At 58.8% G+C, this 27,478-nt stretch overlaps 1 protein-coding gene across 3 annotated transcripts in view; it reads right to left on the reverse strand.

Annotated features, from left to right (window-relative positions):
- The window catches only part of LOC100078890 (glyoxylate reductase/hydroxypyruvate reductase), a 51,343-nt gene that overhangs the window by 15,458 nt on the left and 8,407 nt on the right, over positions 1-27,478 (reverse strand). For 2 of the 3 annotated variants that reach the window (XM_007655561.4, XM_007655562.4), the window contains exons 2-8: positions 23,695-23,825; positions 22,155-22,227; positions 20,871-20,987; positions 17,550-17,638; positions 14,203-14,307; positions 7,589-7,724; positions 6,862-6,992 (exon numbers count right to left, since the gene is read on the reverse strand). In XM_007655561.4, coding sequence (XP_007653751.1) covers positions 6,862-6,992; positions 7,589-7,724; positions 14,203-14,307; positions 17,550-17,638; positions 20,871-20,987; positions 22,155-22,227; positions 23,695-23,825 — 782 coding nt within the window. Of the gene's footprint in view, positions 1-780; positions 1,023-6,861; positions 6,993-7,588; positions 7,725-14,202; positions 14,308-17,549; positions 17,639-20,870; positions 20,988-22,154; positions 22,228-23,694; positions 23,826-27,478 lie in introns of those variants that run through there. The other variant, XM_029054607.2, reaches the window with a different exon arrangement.

Consider the following 27,478-nt stretch of genomic DNA (forward strand, 5'->3'; position numbering starts at 1 on the left):
AAAGCCATGGGGAAATTCACTGCCAGGATGTAGAGCCAGAAGGTCGAGTGTGACTAAGACCGTGGGGACCTTTAGAGTTTCGCCACGTTTTGTTAATAGTTGCAGAATCCATTCTCCGCCGCCCCCCCCGCCCCCGGCTAAATCTCTTTACGTTTTTAGCATTTGACCGCTCAGGGTTACGTCGGGTGAAGGACACGGCCCGAGTCTTCTTCCCTAGGCTTAAGGGAAGGGGAGCGCAAAAGAGAGCAGCCAGGTTGAGGAGGGCGTTATGAGTTTTATTGGCCGGAACGGGTCCATCTTTAACACGCATCTTTAACACGCAGATTCCCAGATCTACTGACCGTGATGCTAGTGAATAGCCAAGTGGCGCTCGTCAGCCCTGAAGCTGAAAGGGACGGAGTCTTCGCCTCGGGCGCCTTCTCGTGATAAAACACGCAGTTTTAACACGCAGTTGATAAAACAGGCGGACGAGCACGGGACTTCTGACGGCTCTCGGAGATGCTCCGCGGCCCGGATCCCCCTGCCCCGAAATGAACCGAAGCGGTGCCGAGCGCCGTCGGGCTTAAGCGTCGCGGGATGAGAAACTCTCTTTATAGCAGGTGACCTTTATCGTTTGAGCCAGCTTGGCATTTGCTCAGGGGAGAGAGTCCGTTAAAATGATCTGTATTCTTTTGCACCGGCTCCAATCTGCCAGCGGGATCTCGGGTGAATCTGCGTGTTAAAAGCACACGGGGCGAGACCCCATCCCCGTTCCTAACCCCGCGTTCCCCCCCCCCCCCCCCCCCCCCCGCCACGCCGACCACGTACGGCTCAAACCACGTCAGCCCAGATCCCCAGTGGGTCTGCTCTGAGGGAAGGGGAAGGAGAGAGGGGCGGGCTGGCCCGTGGCGTTCCTCTTCCTCAGAGTGGCACCTCCTTGGGCATGGCCTCGCCCTTCAGACCAGCCAGCAGATTGTCGGCAGCCAAGGCGGCCATGGCGTTGCGCGTTTCCAAGGTGGCGCTGGCAATGTGGGGAAGGATGACTGAAAGAGAAAAACAACACAGGACGCTTCCTCGGGGCGTCATCCTCCGCCGTGCGTCGGAGCCCCTCAGAAAAGGGGCGCCGTGTAGACCTCCTATCGTCACCCTCTCCAGATGGGCCCCATTTCTCTCCCTTGGGAACGGACCCGACGGAAAGCACGGCCCCGGCTGGGGCGTCCTTTCCCGCGGCCCGTGCGTGGCGGGGAGGGCGGTAGAGAACGCGGAGACCAATCTCCTCTCTCGGCGCAGACCGCTCACCGCCCCAGGATGGCCGGACGAGGAGAGGGCATAGCTAGAGGGGGGACGGAGACGGGGCAGTAGAGCTCCGTAGCCACGCCCTGGGCCCCACCTTGCTCGCGCCTGGGTGCGAGCGGCTCTTTCTCCGCCGCGAAACGCAGCCGAGACCACGCCGGCTACGGCGGCCACCACCCGCCGAGTCGCGGCCCCGCGGCACGTCGGCGCTGTGCTGTCGGCGTTTTGACCGTCGGTGGGTCCCGCTCGTAAAAAGACGGCGACGACGAAAGCGCCTTCACGCATGCTTTACGCCGCGTCGCCATCCGGCCCGCTTATTGGCCCGTGGCGCTCCGTGGCCCGCAAGCCACCGGCTCTACAGTCGGTTCTTTCCCTCGGGTCGTCGGCCGGAGTCTCGGGGCCGACGGGGACCGAGCGAGGCCTGGGGCTTAGGCTCAGGGTGCCCGGGTCCCCGGGGGCCTCGGCCGACGCTCCAGATGCGTGCCCTCTCTTGACCCTACCGGTGTCGCCGCCGCTCGGGCCGTCGCGAAGATGGCGCCCCTGCCTAGAGCGGCCGCCGAAGCAGCGCGGCCCAGCGGAAAGAGCACGGGCCCGGGGAGTCGGAGGACCTGGGTTCTCATCCCCGCTCCGCCGGCTGCCCCGCCGGTTGCCGGCTGTGTGACCTCGGGCCAGTCACTCGACCCCTCTGGGCCTCAGTTTCCCCGACTGCAAAGCGGGGACTCGATACCCGCTCTCCCTCCCACCTGAGACCGTGAGCCCATGCGGGCCACGGGCTCTGTCTCATCTAAAGTTAAAAAATAGACAGGGTGGTGTTGCTTAAAGCGCTTACTACGTGCCAGGCACCGTCCTGAGCTCTGGGGTGGGTACAGGGTGAGCAGGTGGGCCCCACGTGGGGCTCACGGTCACGGAGAAGCAGCGCGGCTCGGTGGGAAGAGCCCGGGCTCGGGAGTCAGAGGTCATGGGGGGGGGGGTCGAATCCCGGCTCCGCCACTTGTCAGCTGTGTGACTTCGGGCAGGTCACTTCGCTTCTCGGGGCCTCGGTGACCTCATCTGTAAAATGGGGATGAAGGCTGTGAGCCCGATCACCCTGTATCCCCCCCCGCCCCCCAGCGCTTGGAACGGCGCTTTGCACATAGTAAGCGCTTAACAAATACCAACATTATTATTATTGTTGTTATTAGTATTAATCCCCATTTTACAGAGGCGGGAACCGAGGCACAGAGAGGTGATTTGCCCAGAGCCGCCCAGCTGGCAAGCGGCGGCGCCGGGATTAGAACCCACGACCTCTGACTCCCCAGCCCGGGCTCTTGCCACCGAGCCGCGCTGCGTCTCTAATTGACTCGTACCGACCCCGGCGCTCGGGACAGCGTCGGACACGCAGTAAGCCCTTAACCAGCACCGTCGAGCAGACACACGAACGGCCTGTGCCGGCGTCGGTCAAGCGGTGATATTTGCTGAGCGCTCACCGAGCGCGGAGCGCCGTACTAGGCGCCTGGGAGAGTACCACAGAGTTGGCCGGCGCGGTCCCGCCCGGTCTTTAAAGGGGATGCTGCCCTCTAAACTGTGGGGAAGGCACGTGGCGGAGAGGAGCCTATGTGTGACCGTGGGCAAGTCACCTCACTTCCCCGGGCCCCGGTTCCCTCATCCGGAAAACGGGGACGAAGACCGTGAGCCCGGCGTGGGACGGCCCGATGACCCCGAATCTCCCCCGGCGCCTCCGACAGCGCCGCGCACCCAGTGAGCGCTGAACGGATGCCAACGTCATCATTGTCACGTGTCCCGGGAGCTACTTCAAAACCCGGCAGGCCTCCTCCGTCTTAATGACGTCAGTACTCGTCGAGCGCCGACTGCGCGCAGAGTGCCGCCCTGAGCGCTGAGGTAGACACGGGGGAAACAGGCCGTCCCACGTGGGGCTCCCGGTCTTCACCCCCGTTTCACAGACGAGGTCACCGAGGCCCAGAGAAGGGAAGGGACTCGCCCACGGCCACCCGGCCGACAGGCGGCAGGGGCGGCATTCGAACCCCGGACCTCGGACTCCAAAGGCCGGGCTCTTTCCACCGAGCCACGCTGCCTCTCAGGCAGCCCGCCCGAGGAGCCGGAGTAGGGGAGGGGGGTGAGCGGGTGACCCAGAGGGGCGCCCGAGGGCCGGCCGACCCCGGCTTTTCGTCTGGGAGGAGTCCCGGTCCGCTCGGTGGTATTTCTCGAGCGCTTACGCGGCGCAGGGGACCGTCCCGAGCAGCCGGGAAAACACATCCCCACAGTGAACAGTTCTCGGCCCTCTTCCGTTCTCCATTTACGCTCACTCCCCCGGCGAACTCATCCGCTGTCACGGCTTCGACCGCCATCTCTACGCGGATGACACGCGGATCTACGTCTCCGCCCCCGTCCTCTCCCCCCGTCCCTTCGGGCTCGCGTCTCCTCCCGCCCCCGGGACGTCTCCGCCCGGATGTCGGCCCGCCGCCTAAAACTCAACGTGAGCGAGACCGAGCTCCTCGTCTTCCCTCCGGAACCCGGGCCTCTCCCGGACTTCCCCATCACCGTGGACGGCGCGACCCTCCTTCCCGTCTCTCGGGCCCGCGATCTCGGCGTCGTCCTCGACTCGTCCCTCTCGTTCACCCCGCGCGTCCTATCCGTTACCGGGACCCGCCGGCCTCACCTCTACGATGTCGCCGAGATCCGCCCTCTCCTCTCCACCCGGACGGCTACCTTACCGCGACGGGCTCTCGTTATATCCCGGCTCGACCACCGTGTCGGCCTTCTCTCCGACCTCCCTTCCTCCTCTCTCGCCCCGCTCCGGTCTGTTCTTCACTCCGCCGCCCGGCTCATCTTCCCGCAGAGACGATCTGGGCACGTCGCTCCCCTTCTTAAACAACTCCGGCGGTCGCCCGTCGACCTCCGCTCCAAACAGAAACTCCTCACTCTAGGCTTCGAGGCTCTCCGTCGCCTCGCCCCTTCCTACCTCTCCTCCCTTCTCTCTTTCCACCGCCCGCCCCGCACGCTCCGCTCCTCCGCCGCCCGCCTCCTCGCCGTCCCCCGGTCCCGCCCGTCCCGCCGTCGACCCCCGGGCCGCGTCCTCCCGCGGTCCCGGGACGCCCTCCCTCCTCGCCTCCGCCGAACCGATTCCCTTCCCCTCTTCGAAACCCTACTTAAAACTCACCTCCTCCGAGAGGCCTTCCCGGACCGAGCTCCCCTTCCCCCTCTACTCCCTCTGCCGCCCCCCCTTCGCCTCTCCGCAGCTGAACCCTCTTTTTCCCCTTTTCCCTCTGCTCCTCCACCTCTCCCTTCCCCGCCCCACGGCACCGTACCCGTCCGCTCGACTGTATATATCTCCGTCACCCTATTTATTTTGTTAATGAATCGTACGTCGCCTCCATTCTATATTTAGTCGCCGTCGGTTTTTACGAGACGTTCTTCCCCTCGACTCTGTTTATCGCCGTCGTTCTCGTCGGTCCGTCTCCCCCGATCGGGCCGTGAGCCCGTCGGACGGCGGGGACCGTCTCTATCTGTTGCCGACTTGTTCGTCCCAAGCGCTTAGTACGGTGCTCTGCACATAGTGAGCGCTCGATAAAATACTATCGAATGAATGAATGAAAGCGAACGGTGCCGTTCCCCGCCGCGCAAGGAGCTTGGCCGATTCCACGGTTGGGAGAGGCCACCAGGCCGACGGCAAGGGGGGAAACTGCGTCGGGTGCTTGAGCTGCGGCGAGGTGACGGGTGCCTTTCGTTCACTCGTTCGGGCGTACTTATTGAGCGCCGACTGGGGGGCGGAGCGCCCTACTGAGCGCTCGAGCGCCTCTGTGGGTTTGCTCGGCGGTGGGTGTTCGCTCATCCGCCGCCGCCCAGCTGCAGGTATCGCTATGACCGAGAAAACCGGGGGGACTCCCCTCCTCCTCTACTTCCTCCCCCACAACCGCCGTCCTATTGGGAAGAGCGAACCGCAGGGCGAGACAAAAAGGCCTCCCGGCCCCGACTGCCCGCCTCCCTACTTCCCCGTTGGCCCCGGAGTGACATCACGGGGCGGGGGGGGGGGGGGGGGAGGGGGCGGCCGCCCACAAGCCGGGATCTGCGGAAAGGGCGCGGGCCTGGAAGCCAGAGGACTTGGGTTCTAATCCCGCCTCCTCCCCTCGTCCGCTGCGAGACCCGGGGCAGGTCACTCCACGGCTCCGCGCCTCGGTTCCCTCGTCCGGAAAACGGGGACGAGGACCGCGGGCCCCACGTGGGACGGGGACTGTGCCTGACCCGACCCCCCCCCCCCCCCGCCCGTATCTGCCCCGGCGCCTAGGACCGCGCCTTGCGCGCGGTGAGGACGGCGACAACAAAAATGGCCATCGTTATCGTTGGAACGTGGCCCCGGGGGCCGAAGTCCGTTCCCGACAGGCAGCCCCACCGAGGCGGATTCGGGGCGGCGGCGTTCCTGACATTCCTCGGCGCGGACGGGAGAGAGCATCCGTGAAATGGGAGGCCCGGCCGTTCTTCCGCTCGGCTTCGCCGTTCCGCATGACTCCCCGTTAGCGGGGCGAGAAGCGGCGGGAGCCTTCGGCCCGTTGGAGGGCTTGTGGGAGCGTGAGAGATCCGTGGCTCCGCACTCTGAGTCACAGAATGGGATCGTTTCCCCAGGGTCGAATGACAAACTCCAGAAACTGGGGGCCGGGTGGGGGATATGGCTTTCTCTCTACGGCCTCAGGGGCCGGCCCCAGGCCCGGGGTGCCTTCTCCGCTGCCCGGACGATGCGAACACGGGGACGGCGTTGAGTTTAGCCGGCGGATAGCAAGCCCGCGTACGGGCGGAAGGGGAAGTCCGGGCTGCCTGCTCGCTCCATCTCAGGAGAGCCAGCGAGGGGAAGAGATGAGGCAAATCCATCCCGCGAGACTCTCCGGCGCATCTCCCCATCTCACCCGTCGGCCCTCTTGGCCCGCTACTCCCCGGCTCGCCCTCTTCGCTCCCTCCGCGCTCACCTTCCGCCCGCACCTCGCGTCTGACCCTCCCGCCTTCGACCCTCCCCCGGGGCCGTTTCTTTGACCGAGAGCTCTCTCCCCTTCCCGGACGTTAGACCGCCGCTCCCCTCATCTTCGACAACCTCCTGAAGCCCACCCTCACCCGCGAGGCCGTCTCCGATTCATTCGCCGCACCCTAGACACTTCAACCCGACAGTCACCAGCCGGCCACCGTGCGTTTCTATTCTTAGCGCTTTAGAACAGTGCTTGGGACGCAGTAATCATTTATGTTACGGTCCGTCTCCCCCTCTACGCTATAGACCCTTGGAGGGCGGGGACTGGCGGAACGCGGCTCCGGGGACGTTCCTCTGGCTGCACGGCGCGCGGCCCGCGAGCACCGCCTTGGGGGCCGGAGGGTCGCGAGAGGAGCTTCCCGCTAGACCAGTCCTCTCCCCAGATGGCGGCGGCCCGTCGCGAATCCCGCCGCTTCTCCCGCCGACGGACGTGCCGGGATTCCGCTCTCGCGGGTCGCCACGGAAAGAAGTCCCTCTCGCCGCCAGCGGGCCAGCGGGCCGACGGCAGACGGCGAGCCGCGTTGGGAAATCGCCGTTTGTATTCCGGGAATCGAGAGCGCCCCCGTTAGGTGTTGACTTACTGCAGTTCTTGAGCGTAAAGAGAGGATGGTTGGTAGGTAGGGGTTCAGGGACTGTGACGTCTAGACCAGCTGCAGCGATCTGGCCCTTGACCAAAGCCTGGTACAGGTCATCCTGGTTCACCACACCGCCTCTATTGGAAAAAAAAAAATCACAGCGTTCATCCAGACTTAGGCAGCGTAATAGGACCCGACCGCCTACTTGGGGCCTGAACCCAATCCCAGAGTTGGATGACGACGGAGTGCAGAGGAGAATGACCTTCAAGGGGCGGCTTTATAATCAACTCCGAAGTCGAGAGCTCACGGTCCCGTTCCCCCGCTGTGAAACCTATCGTGGCGTTCTGTGGGATCGGCCTAGCTAGCGAACCCGTATCTGAGCGATGGGGTTTTCCTGGAATCCCGTCACCCGCCTACGCTCGGATGACACCGGTGGAAGCTTTTTTATTTTCAATCACTATTTTCAAGTCGCCTTTCACCGAGGAAACGTAAACCCCACCCGCCTACGTGACCGGGACCGTCTCCGTGGCCGAACTGTAGTTTCCAAGCGCTCGGTACGGCGGTCTGCACCCGGTAAGCGCTCGCTAGGTACGGTCGAACGAACCGAGAGCGAAAGGGTCCGTGCACGAGGCCGGGTTCTCCAAAGCAGCTCGGCATCACGGCGTTCATCTCGTCGAGCACGACTACGAAGCGGCGCTCCCGCTCCCTCTCGCGTCCCCTTCCTTGGACTCACCTGCTTGTATTGATGAACACCGCGCTGTTTTTCATTTTGGAAAAGAGGTTCTTGCCGCAGATCCCCTGGGTTTCAGGAGTTAAGGCGCAGCATACGGCGATGAAATCCGACTGCTTAGCCAACTCGTCCAGCGACACTGTTTTAAGACCAGTTAGTTTGTTAGTTGGGAGAGGGGGAGGGTTAGGGTGCGCTTCCTCCTGGCTTCCCTTGCCTTGTCCCATGCCGTCGAGCCGTCTCCCACCCGTAGCGACGCCGTGGACGCGTCTCTCCCGGAACGGCCCCCCCACCCCGCGGCCCCGGCAATCGTCCTGGCGGCGTATCCGTAGCGTTTTCTTGGTAAAAATGCGGAAGCGGTTTACCGTCGCCTCCTTCCGCGCGCTAAACCCGAGTCTCCGCCCTCGACTCCCTCCCGTGCCGCCGCTGCCCGGCACGGGGGAGTTTTGACTCGTAGCCGGTGGCCGTCCGCTCGCTAGCCGCTGGCCGAGCCAGGAACGGGACGGCGGGGGGGGGCCTCTGCCTGACCCTCCCTCCCGTAGCCGGGACCGGTAGCGGACCGGGGACCCTCCAGGTGCGACCCCGAGAGGGGCCTTGCTTCCCGACCTCTTCCCACTGCCTCGGTTCTCCTCATCTCCCGTCCGTTCTCCTTCTGAAGTTACAACCGGAGGGCCAAACCGACATTCCCAAGAGGATGTAAGAATAACCCGCCACCTTTGAGAAAGACCTATACTCGTATTTGAACCCGGCCCAGGAATGGGTTCAGGGCAAAACCCGGACACCCGACTCTTCGCTGGGCCTTCTGCATTTCACACTCGACACGTCACTAGCGTAAATCCGTCTCGTACTTCCGCGGGTTTCCGCTTGCAAGGCGGAAATCCCAGTAGCTTGATTCTCCTGTAATACGAAGGGTGTACATTTGTCTCTTTGGGATTGCGCGGAATAAAGGCAAAGAGAAATCAACCTTTCTTTTCCTCCTTACCGAACCCCTTAGCCCAGACAAGCCCCTTCACCTGAATTCACAAGCCGTTCCAAATGGGGGAGAATAGAGCTGAACGAAGCCCTCTTCCGTACTTAATGTAACATTTCCATTTCTGAAAGGGAAGGGAACCTCCCTTCCTTCTTGCTGCGATACTCGCAGTGAGTCCACTGGCGGAGAATCATCTCTCGCTCTCTCCCGCTAACTTGCCGGGCTACCTGTCTGCAGATAATTAGACAGGGTCCCGCTGAACCCCAAATCCGAGCTGAAAGCGCACACCCAATCCGCCCCGGATCGGTACCACTATCCCGGCTTTGTATTTACGGCGGAACGTTTTAGCCTCGAAACGTCAAATACTTTTTCACAAGCGGTGAAGCGGATAATAATAATAATAATGTTGGTATTGGTTAAGCGCCTACTATGTGCAGAGCACTGTTCCGAGCGCTGGGGGAGACACGGGGGAATCAGGTTGTCCCACATGGGGCTCACAGTCTTAATCCCCATTTTACAGATGAGGTAGCTGAGGCCCAGAGACGTTGATGGCACTTCGAACAACGTTTCGTTGCTCGGTGGGAGGAGGACACTAGCTACGCTGTGTTCGGGCCAAATATCCCTTCGTTCAAAAGCGCAGCCCAGGAATTGAGTTTAGTAACCTCTCCTGACCTCCCATTCCGCCATCTATTATTTCCGGATTCGAACCGGGGGAATCTTAGCACGTGTCAGGCGCATCAGATGATTTCCTTTTCAGTCAGGATGCGAATTATAGTCTCACGCTGCAACCTCCATCGGCTCACCAGCCTAAATCAATTTTTCAAAGAAATATTATTGACTCCGTGAAGATCTGCGGGGGTCTGGGACTTTTTTTTTTTTTTACCAGAGTTCGATTTCAGGTTGATTAAGAATGCCAGACCTTTTTCTCAAAGAGTCCGCAGTGCATTAAGTATTACTGAGGGGACGTCATCGGTGAAGCTTGTGCTTTGAATCCAGTCGTTCTAGAGGGAAAACCCGCTACCTTTCTGAGCCCTTCACGAACAGAGCTCTTCGTTAATCTGCCCGTGGGGTCGATGCCGGGGAAAGGGCAAGGATGGATGGGCAGCAAACCACGTGTGGTGGCCACGGGCACCGCCCCCGTCCCGGCCACCGTACTCTCTCCCTGGCAAGGTGAAAACCATACCTAAAAATAATAATAATAATGACGATGATAACTGTGGCATTCGTTAAGTGCTTGCTCTATACCGGGCACCGTACCAAGCACCGGGATACCAGCAAATCGGACCGGACGCGGGCCCTGTCCCACGTGGGGCTCGTAGTCTAAATCCCCACTGTCCTGCCCCGGTCCGCTTTCCTACTGCGACCCAGCGCGCCCGCTTCGCTCCTCTAACGCCACTCGACCTCGTCCATCTCGCCGCCGACCTCTCGCCCGCATCCCGCCTCCGGCCTCCCCCTTCGTATCCGACGGACGGTGACCCCTCCCCATCTTGGAAGCCTCACCGAAGGCACATCTCCTCCACGAGGCCTTCCCCAACGAGGCCCTCACGTCCTCTTCTCCCGCTCCCTTCCGCTTCGCCCTCGCACTTGGCTCTGTACCCTTTGGTCACCCTCCCCCGACCGGCATTTATGTACGTCTCCGCTATTCATTTATATTCACGTCTGCCCCTCTGGACTGTCAGCTCACTGGAGGCAGGGAGCAGGTCTACCGACTCCGTTGCGTCCTACGCTCCGAAGTGGTTTAGCGAGCGCTCAGTAAATCCGGCCGATCGAGGGATCGATCGACCGACCGACGGCCAGCGCGCGGGGATAAAATGTAAATGGCGGCTTCCGTAGAATCGAATGCATTATCACCGCTCTCTTCTGGAAGCCCCTCCGAGTTCTCTGTACTCACCGGGTGACACTTGAGCCGGGGGACTCGAGAATCGCGGTTGCCGCTCGGCCAGTCAGAGCGGGACTGCCCAGTTTCGCCTCAGCAAGTTTTAATGAGCACCCCTAATGAGTGTGGGATCTTGGAGAGGAGCCCTCGCCCACACGTCGAGTTGAGTCACAGGGGGAAAGTGTTTTGAAGAGGGTGAAAACGGAACAAGAAAAGGGGAAGGCGGCCTTTTGAAAACGAAAGGGTTGAACGCCGCTCGTACATCGGGCAGCCTTTGGCTTCTGCCGGTGAGACGGCGGGTTGGGAATTTGGGGATCGTAATGGGGCCTTTAAGGGCATCTGCCAGGCTCGGCGGCGGCGCCCCAGAAGAGCGAGGTGAAGGATCGGCTCCGTAAGCACCCGGAGGCGTACCTAAGAGGAAAGCAACTTCCTAAAGAAACGGGTCGATCGCGACCTGGCCTCGAGGGGTACAGATGAAAGTCCGGAGCCTTAGCCGGAAAAGTCTCCCCGCCCAGCTACGGGAGTTGATCGACGTACCAGTGCAGTGCCCTGCGCGCGGTAAGCGCCCAGTGAATCCGATCGAACGAATAGGGTCATTTATCCCAGGGATAGCATCCGAACGGCTGCTCTTCAACTATCAACTCCGAATCCGATGCACCGCTTGTAATGGGAACGAGGACCGGGCCAACCCGCCCCAGTGCTTGGTTTACGCGTCTCGAGAATCCACATTCATTCGGTCGATCGTATTCACTGAGCGTCGCGGGCAGGGCCCTGTACTAACTGCTTGGGAGAGTACGAAACAGCAATAAACACATTCCTCGCCCACGGGAATCGCCTCGGTTGGTTGGAACGTGTTCGTTCCCCCAGTTTAGCAACAGAGGGTGTCAGCCAGCGCTCAGAACGGTGCTTGACACGTAGTGAGCGCTTAGCAAATGCCGTCATTACCATTAGGCTATTCGCTCACCAGACCCCCCCCCCTTTCCGGACTGCCTCCGTTCGCAGGGGATCTGGACGAAAGCCTTGCCTACTTTCCTTTCACGCACGCAGATTCCCGGCCACTGGGCCTCGTTTCCCAGGTGGGCCTCTGAGGGTATACGGAGTTCGAACCGCGGATCAAGACGGGCCGGGCCGAAGCCTTCCATCGGCGACGCCGGACGAGCCTCGGTCCTGAGGCAGAACAGCCGCCCAGAGGAACGCGCTGCACGGCGTCGTCCGCGCTGTCTCGCCCCTGACAGTCAGGTTTCTGGAGGGGCGGCGGGTGCGAGAGACGGGCAGAGACGCGGCGCGTGGCGGCGGGCCTGTGCATGTTGTACTCTCCCAAGCGGTCAGTGCAGTGCTTGGCCCACCGGAAGCCCTCGGTAAATGCGACCGGCTGAATGAATGAACGGCCTTGGCCCACATTAGCCTCCCAAAAGGCAGAACTGGGATTAGAACCGGACCCTCCCCATTTCAACCGCGGGGCTGCCGAATCAGAGCGGATCGCCGCTCCGCTACTGGAATCCGAATCAAATGCCGAGGGCAGGGTTGGTCTCTCGTTGGCGCCCCGCCCCTTCGAGCTAAGGTTTCTCTGACACCTGGCCTCGGTGCATGGAGCCGCTCGGAGGGCCAATCGCCAGACCACAGACTAGGCCGAAACCTGCGTTCTCATTCTGAAACGGTCACACGGATTTCAAGATGCATCTGGTGTGCGATCGAATCAGACACCGCTCAGTGCGCTGGGATCTGCCATCCTTCAGACACAAAGTTATATTCGACAGGAGGGTCATTTTCATATCGTAACTGACTGGGTCCCGGCCTGGTTATTCTTTGGTACCTTCTAAAGCAGAACAGCTTATTCACTAGATGACACAGTCTCCGGATCTACCAAGGCCTTGCTGATTTTCCCCTCACCTGAGTTCTTGATCTGTGCCAGGGCTTGCTAAAACCTGGGCCCGGAATCTTTGGCGCTGGCAGTTCGTGGCCCAGTCGCCTCTGGGAATTTTGCGCTGCCCGTCAGGTGACCCACGAGCGCCCGCGACCTGACACGGCGGTCTGCTATAAAGTGAGCATCGCCCGGCCTCCCCCGCGACGTGACAAAAAGCACCACCACAAAACGGTTTCCATCTCCAGAGCGGCCTGCAAGATAACGCTTCCCTATCGGGACGGAGGAGTTCCGGTGGGAAAACCGCCACCGTGCCAGACGCTAGAGAGAGGGAGAACTGGAGGCTATTTACCTTTTTCCAGAGCCTTCCCTCCCCAGACCTGACTTAGCGGGAGGTGTAGGGCCCTTTCGTTTGTTCCTTGCACGCCTGCTCAGCAAATCCAGCCGTAAGCCCGTCAAACGGCAGGGACCGTCTCTACCTGTTGCCGACCTGTTCGTTCCAAGCGCTTAGTACGGTGCTCTGCACGTGGTGAGCGCTCAGTAAATGCTACTGAGGGAATGAATGAATGAATTCAAGTACATTCAGTTCCCTACAATGCAGGGGTAGCCTTCTCGCAGAATCCCACGACGAGGAAAATTCACACCTTAGTATTCACGGGGTCCGATGCCACGCGCACGCATACGGGCCCAGCTTCCCGGGGCATCCGGGGTCCTCTCACGGCCCACCAAAGCCCATCTTAGCAGCACCCCCTCCCCCCCCCCCCCCACGCACACCGCGACTCAGTCCACTTCTGGGAGTCATCCTCGGGCAGAAAACAGCCGCCCGACCCGGGCTAGAGGGACTGACTCATCCCTGGGGCTATGCCCAGCCGGGAGGCTGCGGAGCAGGGGCGGCGCCGGGATGCCAAGCCAAGGAGCGGCCAAGGAGTCAGGCTCTCGCACTCCATCGGCTGCCCTCGGTCCACTGGGGAGGAGCCAGCGCCCTCCCTCCCCGTTCTTCCCTCTTCCCCTTTCCGCTATCCCCCCTCCCTCCCGGGCCCTTCTCTCTAAATACGGTCCACCCTTCCTCTTCGCAGACGAGGGAGCCGACGGAGAAACGAAATGTGGCCTCCTAGCCTACGCTGCATCAGAGAGAGGGGGAAAACAGAAAGGAGCGCATCTGAGCTCCAGCGTCGCCCTGCCGCTCTGATGTTGGGCGAGCGAGGCCGCCGTCTCGGTGAGGTCTGCTGCGGCCTCCTTCACCTTGGTCGGTCGAGGAACCCTGCGGTGACCGTCCGCAGCGGCGGAGGCTCCAGTCACGAGGCTCTGGGCTACGGCTGGGGGGGGGGGGGGGCGTCTCCCTAAAGCCCTCGTATTAATCCGGCACCGACCCCAGCTATCCGGGCGGACTACCCGGCATCCCCCTTTGCCTCTTAGGAATCGACGGGCAGGGGGTCAGTACACGCCCTTTTCAGATCTCGAGTAGCAGGAAGAACCAGCTGACGCCGAGGCCTGAACCCAGGATAGGGTCCAAGGAAGAATCGCCCTGTCTCGGCAACTAAGGGAGCCCCCGTGGCTGTTCAGTGAATGCTCGCTGTACGACTGGATATCACAGCGGCTCCTCTACCTCTACCTCCAGCGCAGCATTCCTCTACCACTCAGATCCTCAATCTAGTCGCTGGTAAGGGGGGTAACGTGAGACGGGGCAGCTGTAACTCAGAGCCCCGGAGGAGTGGAATTCACCCGTGACCGCAGCTCCCTAGGAACGATGGCCTCTGTTTCCGGCTTCCTCACTGAAGCATTTAAAAATTAAAATCATTTTTAAAGAGCAGATGGAAAAGCAAGGCGCTGTCGGATCGGTGGCTATTCCTCTCGGTGGCCCTTCTCGGCGGCTACACCTAAAGGACTCGCCGCCCCGGTGAACCGCGACTCACCAAATTCCGCTGGGATCTTGGCGGCCAGTTCCGCTCTGGGGGCAACGTCGGTGTACAGGAATCTTTTCACTCCAAATGGCTTCAGACGCTCAGCTATAGCTGCCCCTGAAAAGCGAAAGAAACCCGCCAAACTCTCAGTGAACTCCGTCCCGACTCTGCGCTCTGCCCATCCTCCTCTAACCAGTTTTCAAAATGCTTCCAATTTGAGGTCCTTAACTCAAGAACATAAAGGGTCACGACTCTGAGGAGACGCCTTATTTTGAGGGGGAAAACGACCCCTCCAAAAAATCTCCGTATCGTTTTCATGGGAATGCATCTGCTCTGCAATCTTCTGGCCCAACACCGCTCTTACTTGAGCCACCGCTCCCCTCATCCCTTCGTTCAGTCGTTCGATCCTATTCACCGAGCGCGTGCGGTGCGCAAAATACTATACTAAGCGCTTGCGAGAACAATGGACTGACACGCTCTCTGCCTACAGCGGGCTTCTCCCGAAAGAGCCCGGGCTTGGGGGGGGGGGGGGGTCAGAGGTCACGGGTTCGAATCCCGGCTCCGCCACTTGTCGGCTGGGTGACTGCGGGCAAGTCACTTACCTTCTCTGCTCTCCTCAGGGACCTCATCTGCAAAATGGGGACGAGGCCCGGGAGCCTCCCGTGGGACGGCCCGATGACCCCGTATCTCCCCCGGCGCTCAGAACAGCGCTGTGCACATAGTAAGCGCTTAACGAATGCCAACGTCACCCTCCCCACGGGGAGGCCGCCAGGGTCCTATGCCGTAAGGTGAGGACCGTCGAGATTCCCCGACCCGGTCTGAGGCTTGTGCCTCCCTCTGCCCACAGGCGCCCTCTTCCCACCTGCCGTCACCCCGTCCCGTGGGCAAGCTGGGCAGTCGTGACGGTGGCCCTGGAAGGATTCCCGCCCAGCCGCCACAGGGGTACGCAGGAGAACGTAAGCAACTGCGGCACAGTGGAGAGGACACCGATTTGGGAGTCAGAGGTCCCGGCTCCAGTCCTGACTCTGCCTCTTGCCTTCTGTACAGCTTACCCTTTCCCTGCCTCGGTTTCCTCATCTGTAAATCGGGGATTCGACACCAGTTCTCCCTCTCACTTAAACTGGGGGCCTCTCGTGGGACGGAGACTGTGTCTGACCTGATTATCTTGGATCTACCACGATGCTTGATAAATGGGAAGCGCTTAACAAGCATTACGATCATTATTATTATCATTATTTAGCCCAGAATTCCATTTCCGACAAGAGCAGCAGGAGGTTAGGAAGAACAGTTTGCTAACTGCCATTCTTGACACTCCCCCTTTTTAGGGCTGCACCGTCTGATATCCCCGTCTTTTCCTACAGTCCCGACTTTTCCTCTGGTAACCCATCACGGGCTCACGGATCCTACACCGAATCACCTATTCTATCAGTCCGCTGGGCGCGGGAGTGAGATCTGCTGCTCGGAAATTCCCAGGGTCACTCCCGGAAACCTTTCTAATGGTGGGAGCCGGATCGACCATCTGCCAGCCTTCTGACGCGGCGGCCGTCGGTAGCACGTCCTCCTGCCGGGATTAAAACAACTTCCCCTTTAAGTTCCTTCAGAAATCTCGGGGACCGTCACCTGGTCCTCATAATAATAACGATACTCACGGCATCCGTTGAATGCTTAATAGGCGCTAACCGCCGCACTGAGCTCTGAGGTAGATACGAGATTATCAGGCCGGGCGCAGTCCCCGTCACACCCCGGGGCTCACAGTCTAAGGTAGGGGGAGAACAGGAATTTAATCCCCGACGCAACCAATCTAGCCCAAAACGCCCTGCGTGGCCAACCACAGTTTGATCACTGTGTCAAAGTTTGATCAGCGTGTCAAAGACACACTTTGACGTGTCTGCTACCAACACCCAATTTTAGCGTGGGAATCGCTCTACGCCCTCCCTCGGCGCGGAGCAAACGAACGAATCCGCCGAGCCCCACGGCGATCTGATTCTCACCCCAAGCGCACCTTCTACCCCATAATCTGTCAAACGTTCCCTCCGTATTATATCTACGGACGCCAGTGGCTTCGCCATCCACCGTGAGGTGCTTTTCAAACTCTTCTTCGGCCCACCTAACTTCCCTTTGCACCCGATCTGCCGCTCTTTATGGACTTTCCTGTTCTCCTCGTGCAGGTGAGAGTTTTCGTTCCGGAGGCGATGGCCTCTGTCATCTCTTGTCCTCTGCCTGATGTCTAGGCTGCATTTCTGTCGGTCGCCCCGTTGTTCTGGTTCCGTGACAAACATTTTACCTCGGGCCACCCCTGCAGCGTGCTCGGCTTTGCTCCGCGCAGAAGCGGGACCGCGCCTGCCCGCCAGATCTCCCTCCTCTCGTTCCTACCGTCCTTCCCGCACCCCGATTCCCTTTCCTATTCCACTCGGTACCCCCTTCCCTCTCCCCGCTTTGGCTCTCTCCTCTCCCTCCCACCACAGGACCCGCCTCTTTCCACGGGGCCCCTCCACGACCGACTCCCTCCTCACTTCAGATTCCCCGTAAGAGTAAGGACGCTGGTATCTGTCAGGTGCTGACTACGGGCCAAGCACTGAACTAAATACTGGGGTGGATACGGGGAAACCGGGTCGGACACAGTCTCTATCCCACGGGGGGGGGGGAGGGGGGGGGGGGGCTCACGGTCGGGGAAGCAGCGTGGCTCAGTGGAAAGAGCCTGGGCCTCGGAGGCGGGGGTCGTGGGTTCGACTCCCGGCCCCGCCACTCGCCGGCTGGGTGACTGTGGGCGAGTCACTTCACTTCTCTGTGCCTCAGTTCCCTCATCTGGAAAATGGGGATTAACCGCGAGCCCCACGTGGGACAACCCGCTCACCCCGTATCTCCCCCAGCGCTTGGAACGGTGCTCGGCACACGGCAAGCGCTCAACAGAGACCAACATTATCATTATTATTATTGTTGTTAAGTGAAAGGGAGTAGGATCGAATCCTCATTTTAGATGAGGAAACTGAGACACAGAGAAGATAAGTGACTTACCCAAGGTCACACAGCAGACGACACAACAAATACCAACATTATTATTATTATTATTATTGAACCAGGTCCTCTGACTCCCAGGCCTATGCGCTTCCCACCAGGCCGTGCTGCCCTCGCTCATCCTCGCAGCCGTCCCTGGTGGGTTTTTACAGGCCCAAGGTTCGATTTCTGAGAATATTTATCCAAGCTAAGCACGATTCTTTTTTTTAAATAAAACCCAGAAATCCTTGCAGTACAGTCCAAAAAGGCTCAAACACCCTGTGGACTTCGGTCATGACCGCCCACTCCAAGTACCAGGCCCGCAGCAAGAGACGCTCAGAATGGATGGAGATTTCCTCTCTTACCTATTCGTCCAAGGCCTAGAATTCCTACAGTGCTCTGCGTCAGACCATATCCGCACATCCAGAGTGGCTTCCAGGTGCCCCAACCACCACTGCAGACAATGACAGAAACGGTCAATTAACCGATCAGTCCAACGGGCATTTGCCGAACGTGTGCTGCCTACAGGGCACCGTCCCAAACGCTTGGGAGCGTACGCTATAGCCAAGCAGACACGATCCCCGGCTTCGAAGGGGTGATGATGATATTTGTCGAGGGCTACGTGTCAAGCACCGTACCGAGCTCCGGAGTAGACGCGAGGTAATCAGCTTGGACACAGTCCCTGGCGCACACGGGGCTCACGGTCTAAATAGCAGGGTGTGGAATTTAATCTCCAGTTTATAGACGAGGCAACTGAGGCACAGAGAGGTCGGGGGACTTGGCCAGGGTCACGCAGCAGGCAAATGGCGGAGCTGGGGGTAATAATAATAATGATGATAATGTTGGCATTTGTTAAGCGCTCACTACGTGCCGAGCCCTGTTCTAAGCGCCGGGGTAGACACGGGGGAATCAGGTTGTCCCACGTGGGGCTCACGGTCTTAATCCCCATTTTACGGCTGAGGTAACTGAGGCACCGAGAAGCGAAGTGACTTGCCCGGTCCTTCGACTTCCAGGCTTGTGTCCTTTCGCTAGGCCACCCCGCTTCCCAGGTGAGTTTAAGATTGAGCGGGGAAGATACGGACTAAAGCGATTTACGGACGGGAAGAAACGGGAGGAGGGGATGCGTGCATGAGTTACAGTTCCCGAGACGCCTATTTCAGAAGCGGCAGTAACAGAATAATAATAACCATGACGCTAATAATGTTGGTGTTCGCTGAGCGCATACCACGCGCCGAGCGCAGGGTCATCGGGTCGTCCCACGTGAGGCTCACAGTCTCCATCCCCCCTTTGACAGATGAGGTCAGTGAGGCAGCGAGAAGTGAAGTGACTTGCCCAAAGTCACGCAGCTGGCAGGTGGTGGAGCCGGGATGAGACGCCATGACCCCCGACTCCCAAGCCCGGGCTCTTTCAAGTGACGATGTGGCAGATGGGGTGGTATGCCTTAAAGCGATTAGAGATTAATCAGGGAAGACCTACCGGAGGGGATGTGATTATTTGAACGGAGCCTTGACGACGGGGAGAAGGAATGGAGTGGAACGACGGGTGGGAAGAGGGAAGGGGCACCAGGCCAGAGGGAGAGTGAGAGCACGAGCTCAGTGGTGGGAGACGAGAGATTAGTTGGAAGACATGGTCCCTGCCCACAGTGACCTTGCAGTCTAGAGGGACATTCGTAGCAATCCCTAAATTATGGATATGATCATGTGCATAATTACAGTATAATACTTGTCAGCTGTGTGACTGTGGGCAAGTCACTTCACTTCTCTGGGCCTCAGTCACCTCATCTGGAAAATGGGGATTAAGACGGTGAGCCCCACGGGGGACGACCCGATTCCCCCGGGTCTCCCCCGGCGCTTAGAACAGTGCTCTGCACATAGTAAGCGCTGAACGAATACCAACATTAATTATTCTCATCACTACACGTAATACAATACGGACGTAATACGTGCGTAAGGGCTACGGGGCCGAGGGAGCGGTGAAGAAGGGGTACAGATCCAAGGGCGAGGGTGATACGGAAGGGAGCGGGAGGAGAGGAAATGGGGGATTCGTCAGGGAAGACCTCTTGGAAGGCACGCGTGACCTTGGGCGAGTCACTTAGCTTCTCCGTGCCTCAGTAGCCCCAGCTGCGAGGTGGGAATCGAGGCCGTGACCCCCTCCCCCCCGCCCCCCCGCCATGCGGGACATGGAGTGGGCCCAACAAGATTAGCTTGAATCCTACCCCTCGCCTCGGCACAGTGCCTGGCGCATCGTAAGCGCTTAACGAACGCCGTTAGAAAAAAATCAATAAGTCTTCGTCGATGCGGAGAGAGAGCGTCTATCAGACGTGAAGGGGGAGGGGGTTCCAGGAGGACGTGGGCGAGGAGTTGGGGGCGAGCCAGGTGAGATCGAGGTACAGTGAGTGGGTTGGCATTAGAGGAGCGAAGCGTACGGGGTGGGTTGTAGGAGGAAATCAGAGCGGTGAGGTAAGGTAGGAAGGGGCAAGGTGACCGAGCTCTATCATTTCACGGCACCGAGTGCTCACTCGGTGCAGAGCGCTGCGCCGAGGCACGGACCGTATTTCCGCGACGTCAGATTTCCAGTTCTGAGAGTCCCGAATGCTCCAAGCAACTTCATTTTAAAAAGCTCTTTGCCTTTTCCAGACGCTAATCGCCCCAGGTGCTCGGAGTGAAGCCAGGGAGGAGTTTGGTCGCCTGAGGCCTAGAATCATTACGGTGGTGGGCTGCCGGGAAAGTAGGAGCCCCGATCGCTAACATTCATTAGCGACTCTTCCCGTCGACGGAGAGGAGCGTGAATAGGCCTTTCCTCCCCTTGCTGAGCACTGCAGACCGGCTGTGAACGTGATCAGGTTCCACTCCTCCCCCCCCCCGATGACTATCTGCGGGACGTAACTTTTCCAAGTTACCATTCGCATTCCCCTGGGCAAGTGAGAGAGGATCCCTTGCTCACACCCACCCGTTCCCCTGCCCGGGACTCCCTCCCCGTCCAATTCCGACAGTCCGCTCCGCCGCCCGTCTGCTGCGTGGCCTCGGGCAAGCGGCTTCACTTCCCTGGGCCTCAGTTACCTCATCTGTAAAACGGGGATCGAGACGGCGGGCCCCACGGGGGACGGGGCCTGTGTCCAACCCCACCTGCTGGCATCCACCGCGGCGCCCAGTACGGAGCCCGGCGCGTAGCAAGCGCTTAACGAGTAGCACCCATCTGCCACTTCATTAGTCACTCTCACTACGGCTGGCCGTGACAGTCAACCGTCCCTATTCTACCTTCCTAGTAACATCTAGAAAAGGTATGATGCAGGGACTGGGGGCGGGGGGGTTTCTCTTCCTGAGCCAAGGGAAGAAGCGGAAAATCTGACGCTTTGAGGCCATTTTAGAAGAGAGGGAACCCACGACGGCAGGTTAGAACTTCAGGGCAGGGCGGGCTCACGTACGGGTCTATAGTACGTGCGTTAAGGATTTAGGTGGGGAAAAGTAATCTAATACTGGGGATCTGGAGCGAAGCCGACTGTGACTCGGCAAAGCGTTCCCGCTTCTTGCCGTACCGTCAGCAAGGGCTGGACGCACCGAGAACGACAACGTAAAGCAGGACGGTCCGGTGCTGCGGCACGCTCTGGGGCTTAGCCGGACCACGCCACACGGGTGGACAGAGCTTAGAGGAGGAGACGGTTGACCGGAGGTGGGAAAGCCACTTACTTCTTAGCTTCATCCACAGCTTCAATCAGGCGGCGGGACGTTGCCAGCAGAAGGGCCACCGTCAGCTCAGCCACTGCCTCGGTGAGCACGTCTGGGGTGTAACCCACTCGGATGCCTCTGGAGAAGAAAACGATCCCCATTCGGGGGGGCGTCACCCTCCGAGGCAGACCGTCCCCGGACTGACGATCGAAAAGCCAAACAGATTGTCGCTCGGCCCCCTCGGAGAGGCCCGCTTCCCTTCTTCTGATTTCCGGGTAAGACAGCCCGTGGCAGAACTTCCGAAGCTCCTGGAGTACGTTCCCTGGTTTCCCCCAGAAGAGACCCCGCCATTCTTTCCCTAAGCACGGGGGAGCCGGCGGCCCTTCTTCCCTGTATCCCGTCTAGCGAGCCGCCCCTAGGAACGACACCGCGCTCTATTCCGAAATGGCTCCCGGTATATTTTTCAGTCCGATTAAATAAGTGTTACCAAACCATCCATCCATCGCTCTCCCTGGTGGGGGCCCAGCGGGGTCGTACAATGAAGGGAGGGAGCTGCTGTGAGTAATTGCTCAGGGGGAGGCTCGCCCCACGGGGCCCGGTTACACAGCAGCTGGAGACGGTGCTGCTGCTCCCGCTTCCCCGTCTTCCTCCCACCCTCATCCCCCTTCCCAAAGGGTCCTCTGACCATCCCACTTTGAACTCCGGGCCCCGAGCGCCATGTTATACCGTTAAAATGGACTCTCCCAAGCGCCCGGTACAGTGCTCGGTAAATGTGACCGATCGATGGATCTTTCGACGCGCAGAGTCGGAGCTCAGCCTGGACCCCCTCTGAGGCGCGTCAGGGGAGTCACGCTGGTCCCGGCCCCTTGATCGACTGGTAAGGAAAAGCACTCGGCCGACCCTTCCCGTTCCCCTTTCCACCGAGCCCTGACAGGGTCCTCATTTCTCACCGTTGACCGTTTGAGCAAAGCTCTGCTTTTCTCCATCCGGAGAAAGGCCCAGTGCTCTCCGTGCGAGGCGTCCAAGAGGGCCACTCCAGCCCGATTTTGTCAACGGAGCAGCAGGGTCGTCATCGTCGGTGACGTTTACCGAGCACTTACCACGGGCGGGGCACCGTACTAAGCGCTAGGGAGAGCACATCACAACGGAGTCGGGGGATACGTTCCCTGCCCGCCACGAGCTTGCGGCCGAGGTTGAGGGGCGCGCTTCGTGGACCACGGACATCTTAGGTAGCTCGAAACCGGCCTCGATCCCGGGGCCGAGCCCCGAATTAACAGCCCGATGTGAAAGGACATCTCACTTTACCTTTTCTTTAGTTCGTCCAGAGAAAGGTGATCGTAGCCGACAGACATGGTGCTGACCACTTTCAGGCTCGGTCCTGGTTCGGTACCCGGAAGAAACGAAAGAAACAGTTCCCCTTAACACGACTGAGGCAGATCATCCGGGGCCACCCCAGCTCCCGCCGGCCCTGGCTCCTTTAAATGAGTTTCCGGACCTAGCTCCTTGCCCGGTGGGTGGTAGGACAGATGGATGGCTCCCCCAACTCAATGGCGTGTAATTGTCAGAAGGGCCGTCTGGGCCGCAGACAAAAGATGCCGGCCGGGCTTTGCCCGGAAGGGGGTGGGAAATGAACGATCTTCAAGGCGTCGTGAGTCGAGGAGGTCTTGGGTGACTGTAGGAGGAGGTCGTGTTTATCGCGTCGGTATTCCTTCTTTCCCGAAGTCAAACCCGCCGCGAAGGACGGCAGGCGTTGAGCCAACGTTATCTATTCCTTCCGCCTACCCTCGCCATCATCTCCGTATCTCAAGCGGAGCAGCCGAGCCCCGTTCCCGCAGCGGCCGTCCGGCTAGACGGACGGAGCTCCCGACGGCTTCCGATCTCGGGAGGAACCACTTCGGGTTGCGAAAGCGACCGTTTCGGCCAGCCGGGGGTAATTTCCCTAGACTCGAGAACAGTCCCTGCCCTGTTGGCTCGCTGCTTCGATCGTATTTATTGAGCGCTCACCGTGCGGACAGCACCGTACTAAGCGCTCGGAAGAGCGTAACACTACGATAACCAGACGCGTCCCCTGCCCGCAACGAGCTTACGGTGTAGAGGTAGGTCCTACTGATGCGGTCCTAGTGTTAGGAAGGGTTGCGATATACAGAGAAAGCCGCGTGGAAAGGGCACGGGCTTGGGTGGTGGGGCGCGGGTTCTAATCCCGGCTCCGCCACTTGTCTGCTGCGTGACCTCGGGCAAGTCGCTTTGCTTCTCTGCGCCTCAGTTCCTTCATCTGTAAAACGGGGCTTAAGACCGTGACCCCCCCGGGGGGGGGGGACGGGGACGCGGATTGTGTCCAACCTGTTTATCTTGTATCCATCCCCGTGCTTAGTACAGTGCCAGGCACAAAGTAAGCGCTTAACCAAAAAACAGGGGAAAAAGAGGCTTATCGTACCGAGAGAGGACGGTGACTAGCTCTTCCTCAGCCCTACTGGTGACGGTGTGGGAGAAAGCCTTTGCTACGGCAAAATGTGGAAAGAGGAGCCTGGGGCAAAGCCGGTCTCCCCCTTAGGCACACTGAGGGGTGTCAGCAAGTTGCCGGGGAGCTTCCAGGGGGCTACAGGGGCTTCCTAAAGCAGACCTAACCCTAGAAACACCGGCCCACTCCAGGAAAGGTCGACGGGCCGGGTCTGTGGCAGAAATGACTGACCAAGCTGGGGTTCAGCCCAGTCTTTCTGCAGATTTAGTCAGAGGCACCCAGCCCCCTTTTCCACCTCGTACGGGAGCCCGCTGAAAGGCCTAAAAATCAAGAGAGCCCTTTCGAACCACTCCCTGGATTTAGACCGCCCCCCCCCCCGCCCCGTACCTGCTGCTTTCAGAACTTCTTCATCTATCTTCTCAGTCAGGAGGCAGTAGAGCGCTTGGACGCCAACAACTTTCTTAAGAAGTTCAGAGCGTGGCACCGGGTCGTCGGAATCCCACTGCTCGATGGCACAGCTGCAGTGGGAAAGAACGGGAATGCATCACGGAGGGCCCTTTGAGAGGGAGAGCGTAACGTGAAGGACGGGTCCCGGCACATCGGCTGTCTTTCGGAGAACGAGCGTCCCTGACGTCAAGGGACCTCGGTGCTTTCCGGCCACCGTACCGTCTCCTCCTCCCTTTTTTAAAAATCCCGGCTCAAGGTTCGCCTTCACCAGGAAACCCTTCCAGATCAACCCCATCTGGTCTTCGGTCCGCTGGCTTCAACCCGTGACCCATTCCTTCCCTTTCAATGTGGTTTTGCAGTCATCGTTTCAATTAGTACGTGTTTAGGTTGACGGCATGCCTGTCTATCTTATTTCCCTGACGAGACGGGCACTGCGCCTATCCTTCGTGACATACCCCCCCCAGCATCTCTTCTGGGGCTAGGGGTTCTGAATGAATGCTGGCTTGTCGACTAGCTGGTCTCCGTTTACGCTGTGCAATGATATTTTGTTCCTTCCGTTCTCAGGCTGCCAAAAGTGCCTTCGAGACCCATCGGGTATCAACCAGACTGCAAGGCAGCGAGGTCTCAAAAGCAGAAAGACGCTGAGAGATGAGATCGGAAATTCCAGGATGTCATTTGGATGCATTTCCTTTGATTCTCAGGTCCTTCGCTTTTGTAACGATCTAGATGGAAAGTCGGATAGTGAGAACTGTTTAAGTAAACTGAAATTTAGAGATTACGATTTTGGGTGGGAGGGGAACACCGGCGACACTGTTTTATCTCTCCACTCTCCATTGCCTCATTTAGGAGGCAGCTGCTCCGGAAGATGCCCCGGGCCTGGTTTAAGCCACCTCAGCCTCAGCCCCGTGGCAGTTCCTGTAAATGCAAATTAACATCCCCAAGGGGTGAGATTCTGTCCTAAAGTCCTCCACTTTTTCCCGTTCAGCGACGGGCAGAACTGGGGCTCCTCCCTTTAACCGTTCATCAGGCACTAACCCTGCAAGGGGAGCATTTGGTTGGGGCCTAGCCAGCCGTTCTCCCTCCTAAATTTGGCTGCAGGTAGCTTGGGGAAGAAAGGATTCCCCCCCCCCCCCCGCCCCCCGCAGTCAAAAAGGCGTTTTGGGGTGGGAATTCGATGGTATTTGTTAGTGGGCCACGGAGGAGGAATGGGGAAACAGAGGGTGGGGGCCCTGAATTAGGGGCTTGGAAGAGAGCCTGGAAAACCACCGGGAATGAGGAAGGGAACAGGACGGGGTGGGGAGGAGAGACTTTTATAGTCTAATTTTTACTCACCTGTAAGGATTGACTGTAACGATGGGGCCCGTTCTGAATCATATAATTGCACATAAATCCTGGGGCCAACGTACCCCACGAAATGGCCTTTCGCCACATAGCCACATTTTTTAAGACTATAAACCAGTTGTGTCAGGGTTACGCCTGTGCCTAGGAGGCATTTTTGACTGTCTAGGGCTAAAGATACTTTCATAATTCGACCTTTTATCATTATTATACCGACAAGAGGCCAACCAATATAACAGCCGCTGAATCCTGTGGTATTTGAACACTCACCCTTTCTTATTCCTCTGCGTCAGCAACTTCCAGCCCGGGGCGCCGACTACCCCCTAAATTCTCCCCTGACATGCTAAGGGTGCCTTTTTATTTCTTTTAAAATAGACCTTCCACTTGGGTTTTGTCCTTTAGATCGTTTTTCTCCCTTGTTGTTTCAGGACAGACACCACGTTAATGAATGGAGCCCATTTCAGCCAGCAGTTACAAAGCACAGGAAGTGAGATCCATCGCAGATATTCTTTATTGGATTTTGCGAGAAGATATACCTAGTATGGGGTTTGGCTTATGACAAAAAAAAAAAAAAAAAAAGGAGGGGGTATTTATTATGGCCCTTGCACCAGCCCGCTCACAAGGTTTACAATGTGCAGATTTCTCGGCGTTAACCCACCTAAACTGACAAATGCTGAATCGTATCCCAAACGCATCTTGTGCAAGGGCAGACGGTCCAGTTAATTAAGAACCGTCGGTAGGGGACTTTCATCTGATAGCTATTCTACTGTTCCTTTCAAAATTAACTCCTCAATTAATGCACTAAAAATGCGGGTAGATTATCAGGGACTCCTCTGCGTGTCGGGAATTTCTGGCCAACCAGCGTACAGCGCCGGAAGACCTGAGGACAGAGTATCTGAGGAAGCTCTGGGGAGAAGAGGCAGGGGCAACCAGAGAGAGGGAGAGAGAGAGACCCGGCTGTCAAATGCCGGGGTGGGGGCGGGGTACACCGTGGTGAGATGGCTGCAGCTTCAGTGGGAGAGATGGCCGATCCGTTCAGACAGTCGGACCCCAAAGCTCCCTCTTGGCCGAAAAATATGTGTGATGGCTCGGGGTTTCCAAATCCAAGTCCCGAACAGATCGGTTAACTATTGTTCTGGTTACATTTGGGTTCTGGCTACAAAAACTACCCGAGGATAATTTCGAGGCAGATGCGTTTCAAAAGAGGCCCGATTTTTCCATTAGAAGGGTCGAGTGGGCGATCACGTAGCGTTCATGAAATGGCCAAGTCACTTAACTTCTCCGAGCCTGGGTTTCCTGCCGTGAGCCCAATGTGGCCCGTCGACCTTATCGTCGATCAGTCGTATCTGGTGAGCATTTACTATGTGCAGAGCACTGTGCTGAGCGCTTGGGAAAGTACAACAGAATTAGCAGGCACGTTCCCTACCCGTGACAAGCTTGCGGTCCAGAGGGGGAGGCAGACATTAATATGAATAAATAAGTACTTTATGATATATAACTTAAAGCTATGTACCTAAGTGCTGCGTGGTGGCGGTGAATATCAAGTGTCCAGAGGTCGCGGATGGAAGCGCCCAGGCGACCCAGAACGGAGAGCGAGCCGGGGAAGGGAGGGCTTAATCAGGGGAGGGCTCCTGGAGAAGACGTGACCTTGAAAAGGCTTTGAAGGTGGAGAGGGTGGCGGTCTGGAGGATACGGAGGGAGAGGGGGTTCCAGGCTAGGGGGAGGACGGAGGAAAGGGGTCGGCAGCGAGACAGACGAGACTGGGGCAGAGCGAGGAAACTGGTGCTACGGGAGCCGAGTGTGCGGGTTGGGCTGTAGTAGGAGATTAGCGAGGTGAGGTGGGATGGGGCAAGCCGACTGAGTGCTTTATAAGCCGACGCTAAGGAGTTTCTGTCTGATGCGGAGGTGGATGGGCAGCCACTGGAGGTTCCTGAGGGAGGGGGAGACGTGAACCGAACGGTTTTGTCGACGAATGATCCATGGAGCGGAGTGAAGTGTGGGTTGGAGCGGGGAGAGACGGGAGGCCGGGAGGTCCGTGAGGAGGCAGATCCATCGGGGCCGGGGGGGGGGGGGGGCTATTCCCATTCCCCGCCTTAGATTTTTGTCTCACTGGTCTCACGTCAGTTCGGACGGGTTCTCAGACGTACAACACGATTGGTTTTGGAAACTGTGTCGTAAGTTGAAACACCAGAAGTCCAAACAAAGTTTCCCATAGGTACAATGTTATATACGGGCGTTTGATTCCTGAAGCAGTGTTGAATACGCCATTTTTAGCCATACTATCCAGAACTGGGGACTCAGTCAACTGGCGGTGAGAAATAAAGCTACGTTCATTATTGGAAGTTGCGATCTCACTGACCTAAATATCATAAACAATACAGTACCA

The sequence above is a fragment of the Ornithorhynchus anatinus genome, chromosome X5 (genome assembly GCF_004115215.2).
Source record: "Ornithorhynchus anatinus isolate Pmale09 chromosome X5, mOrnAna1.pri.v4, whole genome shotgun sequence".
NCBI classification, from domain to species: domain Eukaryota; kingdom Metazoa; phylum Chordata; class Mammalia; order Monotremata; family Ornithorhynchidae; genus Ornithorhynchus; species Ornithorhynchus anatinus.